This window comes from Arvicola amphibius, chromosome 9 (assembly GCF_903992535.2).
Source record: "Arvicola amphibius chromosome 9, mArvAmp1.2, whole genome shotgun sequence".
In the NCBI taxonomy this organism is placed as follows: Eukaryota; Metazoa; Chordata; class Mammalia; order Rodentia; family Cricetidae; genus Arvicola; species Arvicola amphibius.
In genome coordinates this window covers 94,266,209-94,283,810 of record NC_052055.2, presented here as the reverse complement: position 1 = coordinate 94,283,810, position 17,602 = coordinate 94,266,209, and the positions used below count along the sequence as shown (strand labels likewise).

Here is a 17,602-nt window from a genome sequence, read left to right as displayed (position 1 = left end):
TAGTAGAGCCCAGTAACTGAGGTGTGGGAGCAGAGCTGTATTAGGACGCAGTAGGGTGCCTTCTTTCTCATTGTGCAGAGGAGCACCAAAGCAGCTTGGCAGATGCTGTGTGCTGCAGGGAGGCAGCTGTTCAGCAGCCTGACTGGGTGAGGTTACCGCAGCGCTGCAATGAAGAGCACTGGCTGCTCTTCTAGGGGATCCAGGTTCAATTCCCAACACCCACATGACAGCTCACACCTGTCTGTAACACCAATTCTTCTGGCATCCTTGGGTACCACACACATATGTGGTACAGATACATAGGTAGGCAAAAAAAAATCCATCCATACAAAGTAAAATCAAATAAAGATAAAAGTAATAAATTTAAAAGAATTGCTTGACTGGGGTGACCTGGGGCTATAGCAAAGCTGGCAACATGTAGGCATCACTGAACCAAGACAGGGGACATTTTTATTAAGAGAAGTAACACTTTTATATATTTTGTGTGCTTTTATTGTATATTTATGTTTCTGTGAGACATTGAAAGCATGTTTGTTTTCAGAAAGTGATAGATTATGTCCAGATTCTACAATTATGTCAAGATTTCAGCAAAATCTGTTTATTTCAAGTTATCTCTGCTGAGTGGCTTGTAAACCGCCCTCTGGGCTGACTTACAGTCACGTGACTGCTGACAGGAACATGGAAACTCTGGCCTGACTGCTGGAGTTTCGTTTTTGTTTTTCTGTTTGTAAATTAATTTGGGTGAGGGCATGGTCTGGTGGTCACCAAGGAGTGGCACACAATTGTAAGAAAGACCACTGAGGGACTGGGGAGCTAACTCAGCGGGTTAAGAGCAATGGCTGCTCTTGGACCCAGGTTTGATTGCTGTCACTTCCATGGCAACCCACAGCCACCTGTAACTCCAATTCCAGGGTATCAGTGCCCCCTTTTTGGGCCGCCTTAGGCACCAGGAACACACATGATACACAGACATACATTCAGGCAGAATAACATACGTAAGTTTTTGGAATAACATACGTAAGTTTTTGGGTTTTTTTTTTTTTTTAAAGAAAAAGAAATAGCATGGGATAGAGAGATTCTTGTCCTCACAAGGTAACCGTTTACAGAGCCACACAGTAGTCGGGATACCGGCACAGATACGGCCCAGGTGCAGAACACCTCTGTCACTGTGAGGGTTCATCATGTCACCCTTTGGTGCCTGGCTGTGTTGTCCTTTCTAGTCACATCCACATCCCCCTTCCTTAGCCTCAGCTCCTGAGCCTCTGTACAGTTGTGACATTCCAACATTGCCCTGTAGCATGTGACCTTCTGACTTTTCAACACGCACATGACTCCCTAGAGTGTTCATCCGTGTGTTTGTAGCTTTATCAGTGATTATTTTGCCTTTTTTATTGCTCAGTTGTATTCCGCTGTGGGTGTATCCCTGTGTGTTAGCCACTTACCTGTTGAAGGGCAGGTGGGCCATTTCCAGTTTGAAGATATAACAAGTGAAGCTGTAAATATTTGTCTGTGGGTTTTTGTTTGCACATAAATGTTTACTTCCCTATAATAAATGCTAGGAAACACAATTACTGGGTCTTGTTACCATATTGGTTTTTTTTTCTAAGAGAATTACTAGACCCTTTTTCAGAGTAGCTAGTCCATATTTCATTTCTGCAGCTTTGTCTCCATGACCAGATTTCTCCGCATTCCAGCCTTTGGTGTGGTCACTGTTCTTTCTCACATATTCTGATGGGTCTGTGGCCCTCTCTTCCTGTGATTCTGATTTCTGTGGTCAGTGATGGTGAGCATCCTCGGTGAGGTGTCTCTGCATGGCGTGCTCCTTTGCAGATCAGCTTGTTTATAGTTTCTTAAGTGCTGGACCTGTTGATTTCTTTGTGTCTTCTGAGTGGGAGGCTTATAAATGCTTTCTCCCTGCCTGCAGCTTGTCTTTTCCTCTTCAAATGGGCTTTTATAAAGTATAGGTTTTTAGCTTTGATGAAGTTAAGTGTTCTAAGGATTTTTTTTTGTCCTGTTTGTTCTTTTAAGTTTCGTGGCTTTGTATTTTACCGTTAAGTCTCCTAGTTCTTTTCTGGAAAAAGGTGTGAGGATTAGGTAATGACTCATTCTATTGGTTGAGGTTCACTTGCTCCATGTTCCTTTCTTAAACTGACTGATCCCCCCAGTTGGGTTGCCTTTGCCAGAAGCAATGGCTGGGTGTGTGGAGCCTTTCCCGGAGGTGGCATTCTATCCCACTAATTTCATGTTCGGTGCTCTGTGAGAATATATCTGAATCATTTGTCTTCTAGGATATAGTGCCAAACAGGAGTTTGTTTCCCTGACAACCATGCCAGAAGCAGGGAAGCTCAGAGGAGAGAAGCATTTTCCTGAGGATACGAAGGTGAGTACAAGTCCTGTCCCTCTGACCGGGCAGGACACTACTTTCCTGAGGGTACACTGCACAGTGGCCCTGTCACATGGCAGCAGCTTCCCCCAGCATCTCTCGTAGGTTCCTACTATGCCATTGCAGCCAGATTTATAGTGCAGGGTGAAAATTCCTAATCTGAAAATCAAGTATATGAAAACTACCCAATCTGAAATTGAGCACCAAAATAGTGTCACTGGAAATTTCCATGCCATGGAGCTTTGTTTTATGCATCGAATTATTTAAAATATTCTCTATTGCTAAGGTTATTGCTTAATGCTACTCTCCTCCCTAATGCATAAAAGGCCCTGGACTCAATTCCCCAAATTGTATAAAATTATTTTCAGGTGTATATAAAACATAAATGAATTTCAGGTTTGGACAGGAGTCCCTGCGATATCTATTTTTTTTGTGTGGATGGAAATATTCCAGAATCCAAAAAAAGTCCAAATCCGATGCATTTCTGTCTCTGAGCATTTGGATAAGGGATACCAAAGGTCATTCAAGCCGGAGTCCCTTGGCTTTTTCTCTTGTGTTTCCATTCATTAGCTTGGCTTCAGTGAGGCCAGTGGTCCTCTATGCTGCGTCCCTCACCACGGGTCCTCTGTAAGTGTTGCTTGTGCTGAACCCCTTCCTGACGGATGGAGTCTTGCCTTCGCTGGGAGAAGGACTGTGTTGAATAGGGTCAGGAAGAAACTGAGGATATGAAAAGGTTTCTGTCTCAGAGTGGAATTTGGGGATGAGTGGAAACATGGGAGCAGCCTCCAAACTGTATGAATGAGCAACTGAACCCATGACAAGGAAGAGGCCCCCAGATGACACGGCAGATAATTGACTCAACCCAGGCAGTCAGCTTTCGTGGAGTCCTTTGATGCCTGGGTACTGACTGCATGTATTCCTCTGCAGGGCCACTTTCACACACAATTCTCTTTGTTCCCTGTGCAGGGACAGGGATATACTCAGGACAGTCACTCTCTTTGCCAATCCTCGTGCTGGGTCTGGAAGGTCACAATTAGGACTGAAGGGATGAAGTGTCCACTGCTAAAGATGTTTGTCAGCCCGGGACTAGCCTAGGGAAAAGGGCAGGTTGCTGCCTGGTTCACGGTGTGACGAGGCTAATTAGAACTCAGTTAAGAACAGAGACGTTCCAACCAGAGCAGGTGGCCGTTGTGGCTTCTTGTCAGCAAGACATCCATGTAGTAAAGGTCAGGTCTGCAAAGCTCTTCTGAGATAACCCAAGGGCATCTTTAATAGAAAATATTTCAATATGTGTTTTGAGAATACCGCAAGGGCAGGTGGGCTATTTGCAAAGCAGTTCAAGGCATGGGCCCCATTGAGAAGCTGCATCTGGGGAAAAGAGTTTACCCTATAGTGGTCCCTTGCTATTTCAAGATACCTCTTAGAGAACACATACCTTCTTTTATTTAGAAAGAAAAGGGGAAGTGATGTGGGGTTCCCCTCTTTATAATATGAATATGTTTTATTACCATTGGTTATTAAAGAAGCTGTTTCGACCAGTGGCTCAGAGTAAAGCCAGGCAGGGAATCTGAACAGAGATATAGAGAGAAAGTAGGCGGAGTGATCAAGATGCCAGATGCCAGCCAGAACTTTACCGGTAGGCCACAACCTCGTGGTGATACACAGATTAACAAAAATGTGTTAATTTAAGATGTAAGAGTTAGTTAGTAAGAAGCCTAAGCTATTGGCCAAACAGTATTGTACTTAATAGAGTTTCTATGTGATTATTCGCGTCCAGGCAGCCGGGAAACAAACGAGCAGTCTCCTCCTACAGGGGCAGACCCCCCCCCCCAAAATACCACCTACACACTCACACATACACCCAAGTGGTGATCAGTAAGGGTCCCTGAACACTGGTCCATGTGTTACTGGTACAGCTCCTTCTCTCCCATCCATGCTCCTCTGCTCTAACAGTCCACACCCCTCCTCTCCCCACACAGGGACTGTGCTCATGTACACACATGCACACAAGCGCATACACTCAGCTAAAACTTTCTTGGGTATCCTCATAAGACCTTGTAGCTGTCACACACCCAGTCAAGCCTTAGTCGCTGTGGAGGAAATGGTCCTGCTAACCTTCAGAGCTATGGAAGATGGGGGTGAGCCTGAGCCCAGGACTACTCCTCTGAGGGAGGGAGCCCCATAAACAGCCTCTTCTCTTGGACCTCCAGCTTTCTCATCTTCTTGACTTATCAAGGAGGCCTTTTAGGGAAGTCACAGGGACCAAGTGGACATCTGTCTTCCTGGCCACCTGTCCCCGTGCATCTTTAGAGCTCAGCAAGGCTGTGGCCGAGGGGCTGGGAAGAGCCTGAGAAGGAGATGGTAGTTGTCACTCTAGAAATGGAAGGAAAGCAAGAGAAGGGGACTTCAGAGGTCCTCTCCTGCTTCATACCCACGATCCTGTGCCTCCTCTGTCCCTCTCTCTGGCAGCCAACGGGGAAGCTGCTCTCGGATAGCCATCCTGACCAGCCCCTGGTTTATCTGCAACGCCTGGAGCTCATCAGAAATGCCTGCCGGGAAGAGGCTCTGAGGAACCTCTCACACACTGAGGTCTCAAAGTTTGTCCTCGATCGAATATTCGTGTGTGACAAGCACAGGATTCTTTTCTGTCAGACGCCCAAAGTGGGCAACACCCAGTGGAAGAAAGTGCTGATCGTCCTAAACGGTGCGTGTGGCATCTGGGGAGGGGGAAGGTGGCATCAATGGAGGCTATGGTTTCTTCAGAAAAGACCCACAGTCTTCCCGAAGGTTCCCTTTAAAAGCGGGTGGGGCTAACTTTGTTTTATTTTTACAGTGCTAGGCGTGGAACCCAGGGCTGTGTGTGTGCTAGGCAAGCAAGCCTTCTGCTGCTGGGCTACACTCCCAGCCAGCCTCTGGTGGCTCTAACTGGGATGTTTGGATCACAGAGCCACGGGCAGGATTTCCTGGGTTTTCGCAGCTATAGCTTATGAAGTTTAACCACCCCCAATTAGTCCTTCTTATTCGTGGCACGTGTTTTGAGTACTTCAAGGCCACCACACTCTCTGAGGTATTCTGTAGTCAAAGGGCCCAGAGCCAGAGCCTGGGAGGAGACTCCAGCCCCCTGAGCCTCAGGCAGCTTCACTAAGAGACCAAGCTGGCTGGGTAGACAGAAACTGCTCCTAGTTTTCTTCTGTAAACATAAAGCATTAAGTTAGCTTGCTTCAGAAAATCTGATGTTCCCTTGGGAACAAATTAAATCATAGAGAAATGAGTTCATCCACTATGGTTTGGATGATTCACTGTTCTGTGTAGACACATGTTTATTAAATCCCAATTCATCTAAACCGACCTAAAATAATTATCGGCTCTGTCTGTTCAAATTCAGCTCCAGCTGGCTGAGTTCCAACACACAGCATTGGGGCGTCTGGTCCAAAATCGTACCCCAGGTACCTGGGGAATGATTCCTGTGGTTCAGCCTCATACCCATAGATCCCAAGCCTACTCCTGGCAACACTAGCCCATGTTTGCTGCCATTTGCCCTTTGTCCAGATCAGCTGGAGGGCAAAAAGGGCAAGGCCTCATCTTCTGCACCGTTGAGGTTAATGTGCTCCTGAAGTGATGGACCAGTGTGCTGGGTGTTTGAACGGGAGATCAAGGCTACAAATCAAACCGACAACAAAACATACAAGAAAGACTCACAACACACTTGCTGTGTTTGTCAGAATCGTGTGCTGCAGTTTTATGTATCAGTTACAGGTTATTTAAATTGAAAACAAAGAACCCACTTCTTGACGTCAATACCCTTAAAATGGTTCGTGGGAATAAAAACTGAACTTATCTAAAGAAGGCTTTTATTATCCAACTCATAACTTTGTTTAGTAGAGAAAGTCAGTTTATTTATGTTTAAAACAACATGTGTTTATATAATCTTATTTCCTAAAAAAGAAAAAAAAAAACGAAAATGAAAAGCATAGCCGTTGTGCTTTCCAGGTCATAGAAAGCTGGAAATTCCTAGTGGCCATCCTCAGCTGGCACCCAGTGTGCTTGGACAGTGAGTGGGCCGAGGCACGGATCCAAAGCTCTGGGTCCTCCAACATCCCCCTTGTATAAACTAATGACGTAACTGCTCCATGCTAAGGCTACGGGTGAGGTTTTATTGTAGATATGAGAGAGAACAGCCAGCAGTATCTGGAAGGGTCCAGAGCAGAAAACATAGAAGGATAAACATGACCAGCAAACCGGACCTGGCCATGAGAGAGGCGGGGGCAGAGCAGAGTTGATGATGGGGGCCGGGGAGTGGGGCAAAGAGAGGGAGACAGAGAGAGAGAGAGAGCATAGCCAAAACAGCAGGGTTCTAAGGAGAATGAGTAGCTGCGGGAGGGAAACCCGTGAGCTGGACAAGTTCAGGGCAGGGGAAAAGGTGAGAAGAACCATGGGCTCTGAACTGTGTAACAGGCGTTTGTGAGGCTAAGGGAGCCTAGAGGCCAGCATGTGCCTTGGTACGCTAGGCATCCGTCCTGCCCGTGATAAGGGAGATGTCTCCTTTCGGTAGTGTGGGGAAAGTACTACACAAGTTCCCAGGAAGGCTGGCTTTTGTCTGACTGCCAGAACCTGGGGAGACGGCGTTTCCTTTGGACCGGGGCACATCTCAGTGCTCCGTACTAGGGCGTAAGTAGTTGGGAGAGGAACGAAGGAGTGAGTCAAGGCTGTGCCTCTTGCATGGTGACCCAGGAGAGTTTCCTCCTTGTGGGGGGAACTCAAAGCTTGGCACACAGAGTCAGCACAAGGCTAAATGTTACAGCTCACAGACGCTGGCTAAGCCCTCGGGGTCCCAGCACCCCGTTTCCATTTGTCTATATTGGGAAGAGAAAAGTCTGCCCAGCCCCCAGCTCCCCTACAAAAACCTGGTCCCCCTGCTTCTTCGAGTATGTCCTCCTTGCCCCGGTCCCCAAACTCTAGCCAGGGCTTTTCATCATCAAGTGTCTTTGCCTTTTGTCATGTGGGCTGCCGTGGCATTCTGTGAGAAACACCAGTTAGCTGATGGATAAGAAAAGAAAGAAAGAAAAAAAGAAAGAAAGAAAGAAAGAAAGAAAGAAAGAAGAAAAGAAAGAAAGAAAGAAAGAAAGAAAGAAAGAAAGAAAGAAAGAAAGAAAGAAAGAAAGAAAACCAGCTGCTTTTCTTTCTGTTAGACCCTCCAGCAGGAACAGCTGGAATCCAAAGGTGCACACATGGACACTGGAGGGGTTGGACTTCTCATGTGTGCTGGGGAGGTTATGGGGCCTGAAATGACATGGAAAGGCACCCCTAAAAACCACACTGAGCCAGTTCATGCTCACCTTCTTCTCTTGTTTACCCCAGGAGCATTTTCTTCCATTGAAGAGATCCCCGAAAATGTGGTCCATGACCACGAGAAAAATGGCCTTCCACGTCTCTCCTCCTTCAGCAAAACAGGAATTCAGAAGCGGTAAGGGCAGCTTCTTCAGAGGGGACGAGGGAGGGCCAAAACCTTTGCAGCAAAGCCCAGGCTCAGTTTGTACTTGTGGTGTGGATGCACTCGGCTCAAAGGACCACAGGGCCAACTGTTTCGTCTTGGCATGCAGTGGCCAACAATATCCTTAGTGTGCCCTGCTCACTACGGCTCAGCAGCCCTCCCAAGAATTTCAGAATACCTTTCCCCACCTTGTCACAAAGGCCATTAGAGTTTGCATCAGCTTATTGCCAGAAGTGGACAGTACTTTGTGTTTGGATTTTGTTAAGTTTTATGGGTTCCTTACTAAACAGGGTTGTTTCTACATTATAAAGAAATTGCTACATTACTTTCCCGAGGCACCATGCCCACTTCTGCACATACTTCCCACTGGGGTCATCGCGTGAGCAGGTCCCATCACAGGCGATGCAGGAGACGAGCCCCCTTGATGGTGGCAGCGGTAGAGTGAGCAGCTAATGAGTGAGAATGTTCTCCCATTTTAGCTGTGAAGTGGGGCTGTGGGAGGCTGCTCGTTCATTCCTGGCTGCTTAGGCCTGAAATAATCACTCAGAAACTATATTATTTGCAATACTGTTTGGCCAATAGCTTAAGCGTATTGCTGGCTAGCTTTTATATCTTTGGTAAACCCATTTCTATTATTTTATATTTTACCATGAGTCTCATGGCCTACCAGCAAGGCTCCAGCTGGCAGCTTGTGTCTTTCTCCTCTGGCAGCTACATGGCGTCTCCTGACCCCATCTTCTTTCTCCCAGCATTCAGTTTAGTCCCCTCCCCGACCCCAGCTCTACTCTACCCTGTCAAGACAGATTCTTTATTCATTAACCAGTAAAAGTAACACATACACAGAAGGATTTCCCACACCAAAGTGGCTTCACAGAGCCACACTGAAGGGGCCAGAATTCAAGAGCTGCCCCTCAGTGTCAGGTGGAGCCTGGCTTTGTCAGCCCTTTGTTTTTCATTGTGTAACTTTTCCTTGGGTAACTCAGTCTTCATAAACTTTGGTCAGACATCACCCTGGGTGTAGACTGTCCCTCTGGGCTCTACGCACTTCTCTATGGGGCTTTGTGAGAGTCCCTGAGTTAAGATAGGCAAATCGGGGACAACAGTTTCTGGCTTGCAGGTAAGCATGCTGTGAGTGTAGTTTGGCCACAGATACAGGGTTGTCCTTGTCACCATCAGCACCATCACAAGCCTGTCAACCCGGTGCCTCTGCTCTGCAGCAGCCACCCTGGGCAGCTCGCTCAGGATGCCTTCCCTATTGGAAGGCATCCTTCCCTGGCTTCCTATTCCTTCTTCCCGTTCTTTCCTCTTATGCTGATTGCCGCTGGCAGCTGGGGGTGCAGTCTTTAAAGCTGTGCCCATAAAATCAGTCTCTGGCCTCCATTGATACTGACCTACAGTTCTAGCCCTGGTGACTTGTAAAAGCTTTTGATTGAGCCAGACGAATGAAACAGTTTCACATCAGTCCCAGAAGGTGAGTGCCAGTGCTTTGAGCAGTTGGCTTTGCCTTTCTTTCTTTAAGACTTTATGTCTGTGGTGCTCTATCTGCATATACACCTGCACGCCAGAAGAGGGCACCAGATCCCACTCATAGGTGGCTGTGAACCACCTTGCAGATGTTAGGATTGTACTCAGGACCTCTGGAAGAGCTGCCACTGCTTTTAACCACTGAGCCATCTCTTCAGCGCCAGTGTGGGTTTCTAAGTCTCTATTTCCTCACCTATAGAATGGGTTGATAGCAACATTCAGTGCACAGTACAGAGTGCACACTGTGTGGGGGACACGTTTCATAGGGCCCAGCTTGGTGTTCCTTCCTCTACCTTCTCTACCTCCCCAGAGCATCAGTTTGGTCTCTTATTTGTTTTTCCTCAGATTGAAAACATACTTCAAGTTTTTTATTGTAAGAGATCCCTTCGAAAGACTGATTTCCGCCTTTAAGGATAAGTTTGTTCACAATCCACGCTTTGAGCCTTGGTACAGGCATGAGATTGCCCCTGGCATTATTAGAAAGTACAGGAAGGACCGGACAGAGACCCGGGGGATCCAGTTTGAAGATTTTGTGCGCTACTTGGGTGACCCAAACCGCAGATGGTTAGACCTTCAGTTTGGGGACCATATCATCCACTGGGTGACCTACGTAGAACTTTGTGCACCCTGTGAGATAAAGTACAGTGTGATCGGACACCACGAGACCCTGGAGGAGGATGCCCCGTATATCCTGAAAGAGGCTGGCATAGACCACCTGGTGTCGTACCCCACGATCCCTCCAGGCATCACCTTGTACAATAGAACTAAAGTGGAGCACTACTTCCTGGGCATCAGCAAACGAGACATCCGGCGCCTCTACGCACGCTTTGAAGGGGACTTTAAGCTCTTTGGGTATCAGAAGCCAGATTTTTTGCTAAATTAATGCATAAGACCCTTGAATTCTTGCTAGGTCAGGGGCTGACTAGTTGGAGGTCTTAGCACAGAAATGGAACTCCCTTCAACATCCCTGTGGTTCTGTGAACAGATGACGTTGGGCTCTGATTGTCTTAGCTTGGATGTGAGATGCTCTGAGGGCCCTGTGTCGCATCCACCACCACCACCCCCGCCACCCTGTGTCATTAAAAGGTCACTCACTAGCCATCACTCCATGAGAGGTTAGCAGAGACTGTTTGCAGACTGGCAGGCAGACCCAGAGGAGACAGTGTTAGAAGCTGTTCCACTCAGTGTTACATTGTCATTGGCACTGGCAGCTCAGCAGTGGCCAGGTGCTGTCACCCGTGACCTGTGGATTGTACAGACCCAGCACTTTGAAGAGAGATGGAGATGCTTAATGGCTGCAGAAGTTACTGGAGCCCATGCAGACGCAAATCTGTCATAATGATACCTTTTTCTTCCGCCTTGGGACAACTATAACCACAGACACAGATCATATATGCCCCTCGAGCTTGAGGCCCTGTGACATTTGGTGGGGATAGTTCCAGAACAGCGTGAGCAGTCTCTTCAAGATCCAGGCTAGCTCATTTTTTTTTTAAGACCTCTGACACTCCAAGCACCTGCTTCATTCTGCAGAAGAGATGATTCCCTTCTGGAAAGTAAGAAGGTTTCAGGAATGTCTTTGGGGACTTGGAACTTGGCACAAGGAAGGAAGAACTGGATGGTCCTGGGAACAGAGGCTGCTGTAGAATCAGGTGCCTTTGTCTTGGCTCCTGCTTTTATCTTGGAGTGAGCAGCAGGGACTTTCCCACCTGTCTCCTCCGTGAACCTCACTGTCCTGAAAGGGGAGAAAGACTAAGCATTTCCAGTGGATAGATCCAGGCAGCTGCTGACGACAAGCGGGCCACACCATGCCTGGCCTGCAGAATCCAGTGCTGTCTACACACTGCCATGTCCGCGCATGTCGACAGCCCCGGTTCTAACAGCGCCACCATTCCAGACTGAAAGGCCACAGGTTGGATAATCAGATTCAACAGCAATAAAATCTTGGGTGAGGCCAGTCTGGCAACATGCCCTCCAGGCTTTGAGGCCAACTCCAGTAAGAAGAAAGCCACGTCAGCCATGTCAGCTGCCAACCAGCAGCCAAGTGCTGCTAAAGATGACTGGACAGTCTACCCGAGGAAGTCTCTGGCACACGCATGTGCCCAGGGTTGGGAGAAACTGTGCTAGCTTTTCCTAAAGGCCACAGCCCTCTTCTCCGAAAGTCTTCATAATCGTGTAAATGTGAAAGTAAAATAAAATTTAAAATATGTGCCAATTCTGACCAGTGGAGAGGGGACTCCGGGGCCACAGATAACCCCTGACGACTTCAAGCTAAGGCCAGGGATGGGGCCACAGACTGGAATGAGGCTCAGCCATTCCTGGTCAACCGAAATGCCAAGAATGTAACATTGGGTTGGTTTTAAATGAAGTTTTAGCACAGCCTTCATAAAAAATCACTTCAGACCTAAACTGCTGATCGTCAACCTCGTCCCTGCTTTTGACAGGCAACAGTGTTAATAGCGTGTGTGGCAATGGTGTTGATAGTGTAAAGTTAAGGCCTTTCAGGTAGTCCTGATTAAAGTGGCATTTTCTCTCGTGTGGCTGACTGGGTTGATCTGATTTTCCTCTTTCCCTCCTTTCTGCCATACTGGTCATTTTCCTAACATACTTTGCTGAACAAGTAACTATTTCTACCACAGTTAGTCGGGAACAAGCCAGCTCTGCACACCTGATCCCAGACAGCCAGCATCCCCAGAGTGGCTCAGCCTGATACCCTTCTCCCAAGGTCTTGGAAGGTCCGTCACAAATCGTGTTCTTCTTCATTCAAGGAGGCAGTCCTTTGCCCTGTATCCCTTGAACCACTGCCAAATTCATTTCAGCTGGGGCTTCGGTTGCTCTGCTCCCCACATTGCTGCACGGTCGGACATTGCGCTGCCAAGCCTGGCCTCAGCCTTCTCATCAGCCTGCCTGAACTGACAAAGGGCCTCGTAGCTCAAAAGCTGTCCTTGCAGGGTGGGAGCAGCAGCTGCACCTACTAGAACCATTGGGTGTTAGAGTCACTTCACGTCTCTGCAGAGCCGACCAGTCAGCCCTCAGGCTTGGTCCTTCCCCTTCAGCTTCAAGCTGTGGAAGGTGCCTTGCCCCAAAGACTCTTCCAGACCTTGCCCCTGCCCACTGCTATTGGCAGCTTCACCTGCTGTCCTTGAGGCTGTAGGAAGAGAAGCTGTTCCCATCTCCAAAGAGTCTACGGGCCGCTGTTTTTCTCAATGCATACCAGGTGTCTGCAGCCTGCCCCCATCCCTTCTGTCTGATTGTCTCGTTTTTCTTTGGGGCTAACAGGCAGGGTTTTGCTAACATGCTCTTATCACTCTTCCTGGCCCTTGTATTCATCAGAGTTCTCTAGAGAAACAGAACTGATAGAATATGTGTGTGTTTGTGTGTGTGTGTGTGTGTGTGTGTGTTACTAGAATGGCTTAGAGAGTGTGTGTGTTACTAGAACGGCTTAGAAGCTATTCTAGTTGTCCAACAGTAGCTGTCTTACCAATGCAGGGTCCAGTAGTTGTTCACTACATGAGGCTGGATGTCTCGGCTGATCTTCAGGACACACCAGAATCCTGAAGAAGTAGGCTCTGATGCCATCGAAGGAATGGACACTTGCCAAAAGAGCAAGCAGGCCAAGAGCAAAAGCTTCCTTCTTCCACATCCTTTCTCTAGGCTGCCAGCAGAAGGTGTGGCCCAGATTATAGGCGGATCTTCCCACCTCAAAAGATCCGTGCTAAAAGTGAGTCTTCCCACGTCATATAATCTAATTAAGAAAAATCCCTCACAGGTGTACCTAGCTGCTTGGGGCTTAGTTAGTTCCAGATGGAGTCAAGTTGACAGGCAATGATAGCCATCACAGCTTCTGAAGAGATGACCAATTTTAGGACCATGGTTCACACCCACGTTCGTCTCATGTCGTGGCTGAGAAGCCACACCATTAGGTTCTGTCTCCACTTAGTCTCCCATTCTTTACCACCTGACAGGTTGAAAATGCCCAAAGCTTTCCTATTTTGGTCCCCTTTTGCTTAGTAGCTAAGTCTTGAACTCCCCTCTCTGGGCTAACGTTTTATCACACAGATGGCCCTCAGTTTGCAATGGTTACTTCCTGATAGAGTCATTGTAAACTGAAAATACCATGAGTCAAAATACATCAAATACCATAACCCATTGGCATGGTAGCTTAGCAACACAACACATTGTAGGTCGCCAGTTGTTGGCTCTTGTGATTGGCAGCTCACTACTATTGCTGCTCAGCATTGCGAATGGCTAATCTGGGGAAAGGATCAAATTTCAAAATACAATTTTCACAGAATGCACATTGATTTCACATCATCAGAAAGCAAAAAGGAAAAATGAAAAAGAAGTCAAAATATCCCTAAGAGTATACCTCGTCAACACCGCTCCCCCGGGACTCTGCCCAGAAATCTTAGCGAATTATTTGATTTCTTCACTTGCAAGTTCTGCCTGCCACCAAAATCTCCAACACAGATACCTTCCAACCAGGTTCTTTACCACTCTGTACAATGTTCTCTTTTCAACAGTGTGTACCTGATGTCTCTCTGAGACCACCCAGAATGGCCCTTACACTACTTTCTCTCCAACTATTATTTTGGATTTTTTCTTTAAAACGTGTGTGTGCGCTCTTGAGTGTGTATGTGCACCCACATATGTATGTATAGGTGCCCATGAAGGCTAGAAGAGGATGTCAGACCCTATGGAACTGGAGCCATCATGTGGGTACAGGGAACTGAACCCAGGTCCTCTGCAAGAGTAGCAGATGCTTTTAGCCACTGAGCCATCTCTCCAGGCCCCAGTGTATATGGCATATTCTCTAAGAAGACAGAAGCTGTCTCTACAGCTGTCTCTAAGAAGACAGAAGCTCCTCTGTTTTCTGAACCCTCATAAAACATCCTCTAATGTCCATATTTCTTGAATGCACCCCAGAACTCCATCCTTGATTATCTCTTTCAGCAGCTGCTCCCCCACTTTAAACTATTTAATACAGCAGCAATCTCGGTGCCAATTTCTCTCTTGTTCTGCCTGAGGTTCTGAAAGAAATCACCGTAGCGTGGGAGGCTTAACCAGAGCAGTTTGTTTTTCATTGTTCTGGAGGCTAGGACGTTCCAGATGAAGGGCAGACTGACCCTGTTCTTGGTGACTTGCAGGCAGCTACCTTGCTGTTCTCAAAAGGCAGAAGGAAGGGGAGTGCTCTGATCTCCCCACACTTCAAAGGATACTCATCTCACTTCACCCCACAATCATGACATCTTCTTAATCTATCTCCCAGGGGTCCCCATCTCCATACACCATCCCCTCGGGGATTGGTGCTTCAACTTGTGAATTTTAGCAGGAAAGGGGATTTAAGTCTTAACATTGATCCACAATAGACCCAGACTCTATTTCTGTAGCTTCCAGAAACACTAAGATGACCGGGTATGGCCATATATAGTCCGGTGTTTTGACGCCCTTGGCACTCCCTTTATATTGGTGTGTGTAACACATTGAGCTCCCCTCCTCTCTCCTCTGCTGCCAGCATTCAGCTGGAGCCTGAGCCGGGAACCAAAGCCCCGTCTACCTTCACTGCATCTCCCAAATTCAGAAACAACTCTTCTGTTTTCTATCTTCTTTATCTTTTAAGTTGAGGGTGGGGATGTGGTGTAAAATGACAACTCCAGCCCCTAGAGGAAAATGTCAGTTTTTTCATCCACTTAGTTGTGTGTATTAGTCACTTTCTGTTGCTGTGACAACGATGCCATGAGGAAGAGCAGCTTAAGGAAGAGTGTGCTTTAGCTTACAGTTCAGAGAGATAGAGTCCATCGTGGCAGAGGAGGGGAAGCCTTGGCACAGTGGCAGGGGCAGAAGGCTTAGAGATCACATCTCTGCTGAACATTGAAGTGAAAAGAGAGACCAAGAGGCTATAAACCCAAAAGCCCACCCTCAGTGACTTACTTCTCAGCAAGGATGCACCTCCTAAAGGATCCATAACCTCCAAATAACACACCAACTGGGACCAAGTGTTCGAATACAGGAGCCTGTGGGGTACATTTCTCTTCCAAACCACTGCAGTGTGTATGCCTGTGTGTGCATATGGGTGTGTGGTGTACACATATGGTGTGTGGTGATTCAAACCACCACAGTGTGTGTACCTGTGTATACACATGGGCGTGTGGTGATCCAAACCACTGCAGTGTGTGTGCCTGTGTGTGCACATGGGTGTGTGGTGTGCAATACGGCGTGTGTGCACCTGTGTGCACACATGGGCCTGTGGTGATTAGAGGATCCGGGTCTCACCTCCCACTGTGTGGCTTCCAGGAACAGAACTCAAGGGATCAGGTTAGGCAACGAGCACCTTTACTGTTGAGCCCCATCTCTGGCCTGATAGTTGCCACTTTCTAACTGGGTATTCTCTCCTTTTTCACGTGTTACTCTTTTCCTTCGAAAAGCAGCAGAGATGAGAGACACCCTTCACTTCCATCATTTCTTAAACTAATGAGTTTAATATACACTTTGGGATCTTTGTGCATGTTTTAAAAAGCTGACGTGAGCATTGGGCAGCTTAACGTCATATCACACTGCTTTGGAAATTAGGGCATAGGACTCTCCTCTCCAGCCAGTCTTGGCTGGAATTAAGACTGAGACCTGGATGAATTCCTCCAGCTGCTTCAAAGAAGGGAGAAGTATATATCCCCATGTGGAACCTGAATGTGCGGGGCAGAAGAAAGGAAGTGTGGCTGCCCATCCCAATACTGTCTGAGGGTTTCTTTTGCTGTGAAGACACCATGGCCACGCCAACTCGTATAAAGGAAAACATTGAATTGGGACTGGCTTGTAGTTCAGAGGTTTAGTCCATTATCATCAAGGTGAGAGACATGCCAGCATGCAAGCAGACACAGTGCTGGAGAAGGAGCTGAGAGTTCTTCATATGTATCTGTAAACAGCAGGAAGAGACTGAGCCACTGGCCTGGTTTGAGCATCTGAGACCTCAAAGCCCACCCCCTCTAGTGACACTCTTCCTCCAACAACATCAACTTCATACCTAGGCCATACCTCATACCCCCTAATAGTGCTACTTCCTATGAGCCTATGGGAGCCAATTTCAAACCACCACATCCCACTCCCTGGCCCCCATAGGCTTGTAACCATATCACAATGCAGAAATGCATTCAGTCTAACTTTAAAAGTCCCCATAGTCCACAAACCACCAGTAACACTGTCCTGGCAAGGATATTTATCTGTATGCGTAAGTCAGATAAATGCAGTTCTTAGTGCCTGGGTGAGACACTCATGGGCAATGCTTCAAGGTCCTTGCAGAAAACATGCTGAATATCTAGGAGCTCAAGGAGATTCTCCCGTCTGCATTCCTCCTTGGTTTGCACATAATAAATAGATTTGCAGTTCCTGACTCAAACTGAATAGCTTCATACCAATACTGGAGTCAGGTCACACTGCTCAAGAGCCCACGTGGATATGTATACTCACAGACAATAACAGACCATGTCTGTTTACATGTGAACATTTCAACAATGTTCTGCAGAGGTTTGAATAAGGATGATCCCCGTAGGCTCATGTAATTGAATGCTTGGTTATTAGAAAGTAGAGCTACTTGGGAGGGATTAGGAGGTGGGGCCTTGTTGGAGTAGATGTGGCCTTGTTGGAGGAAGTGTGTCACTGGGGGTGGGCCTTGGGATTTCGAATGCTCAGTCCAATCCCTGTAGCTCTCTCTTCCTGCTACCTGCAGATCTGGTTGTAGAATTCTCAGCTCCTCCTCTGGCACCGTGTCTGCCTGTGTGCCACCACATTCTCCACCGTGACGATGGACTAAACCTCTGAAACTGTAAGTCAGCCCCAATTAAATGCTTTCCTTTACAAAAGTTGCCATGGAACACTGACCGACTGCCATGTGATATTTTGATTGCATTCTGATTGTCCCGAGACAACTGATGAAATTAGCTTTGGATCAGAGGGCGGAGCCAGGTACTAGGTGACCCAAATCTGAGTCCCATGAACATCAGTGTCCCCTGAAAAAAAAATCCCATCCCTTTCCATTTGTGCACTTTTGACTTTTCCAGAAATGCCATGCACCTAGGGTTACAAATTCTGAGACTAGATTCCTTCTATTCACAGCCATAGTCTCTTAGGGTCACCCGTGTTGTGCATCTATGGATAGTTGGTTACTTCTTTACATGGGTAGGTGTTCATGCAAGGGGAAAATCACATTTAGTTTT

The 17,602-nt window shown here is 47.3% G+C and overlaps 1 protein-coding gene across 1 annotated transcript in view; it reads left to right on the top strand.

Annotated features, from left to right (window-relative positions):
* Positions 1-11,610, top strand: part of Chst10 (carbohydrate sulfotransferase 10) — a 29,977-nt gene extending 18,367 nt beyond the window's left edge. The window contains exons 4-7 of the mRNA XM_038343280.1: positions 2,289-2,380; positions 4,853-5,087; positions 7,742-7,847; positions 9,744-11,610. Of these exons, the coding sequence (XP_038199208.1) occupies positions 2,289-2,380; positions 4,853-5,087; positions 7,742-7,847; positions 9,744-10,281 (971 nt within the window). The 3' untranslated portion in view covers positions 10,282-11,610. The remainder of the gene's footprint in view (positions 1-2,288; positions 2,381-4,852; positions 5,088-7,741; positions 7,848-9,743) is intronic.
* The last annotated feature ends 5,992 nt before the right edge of the window (positions 11,611-17,602 follow it).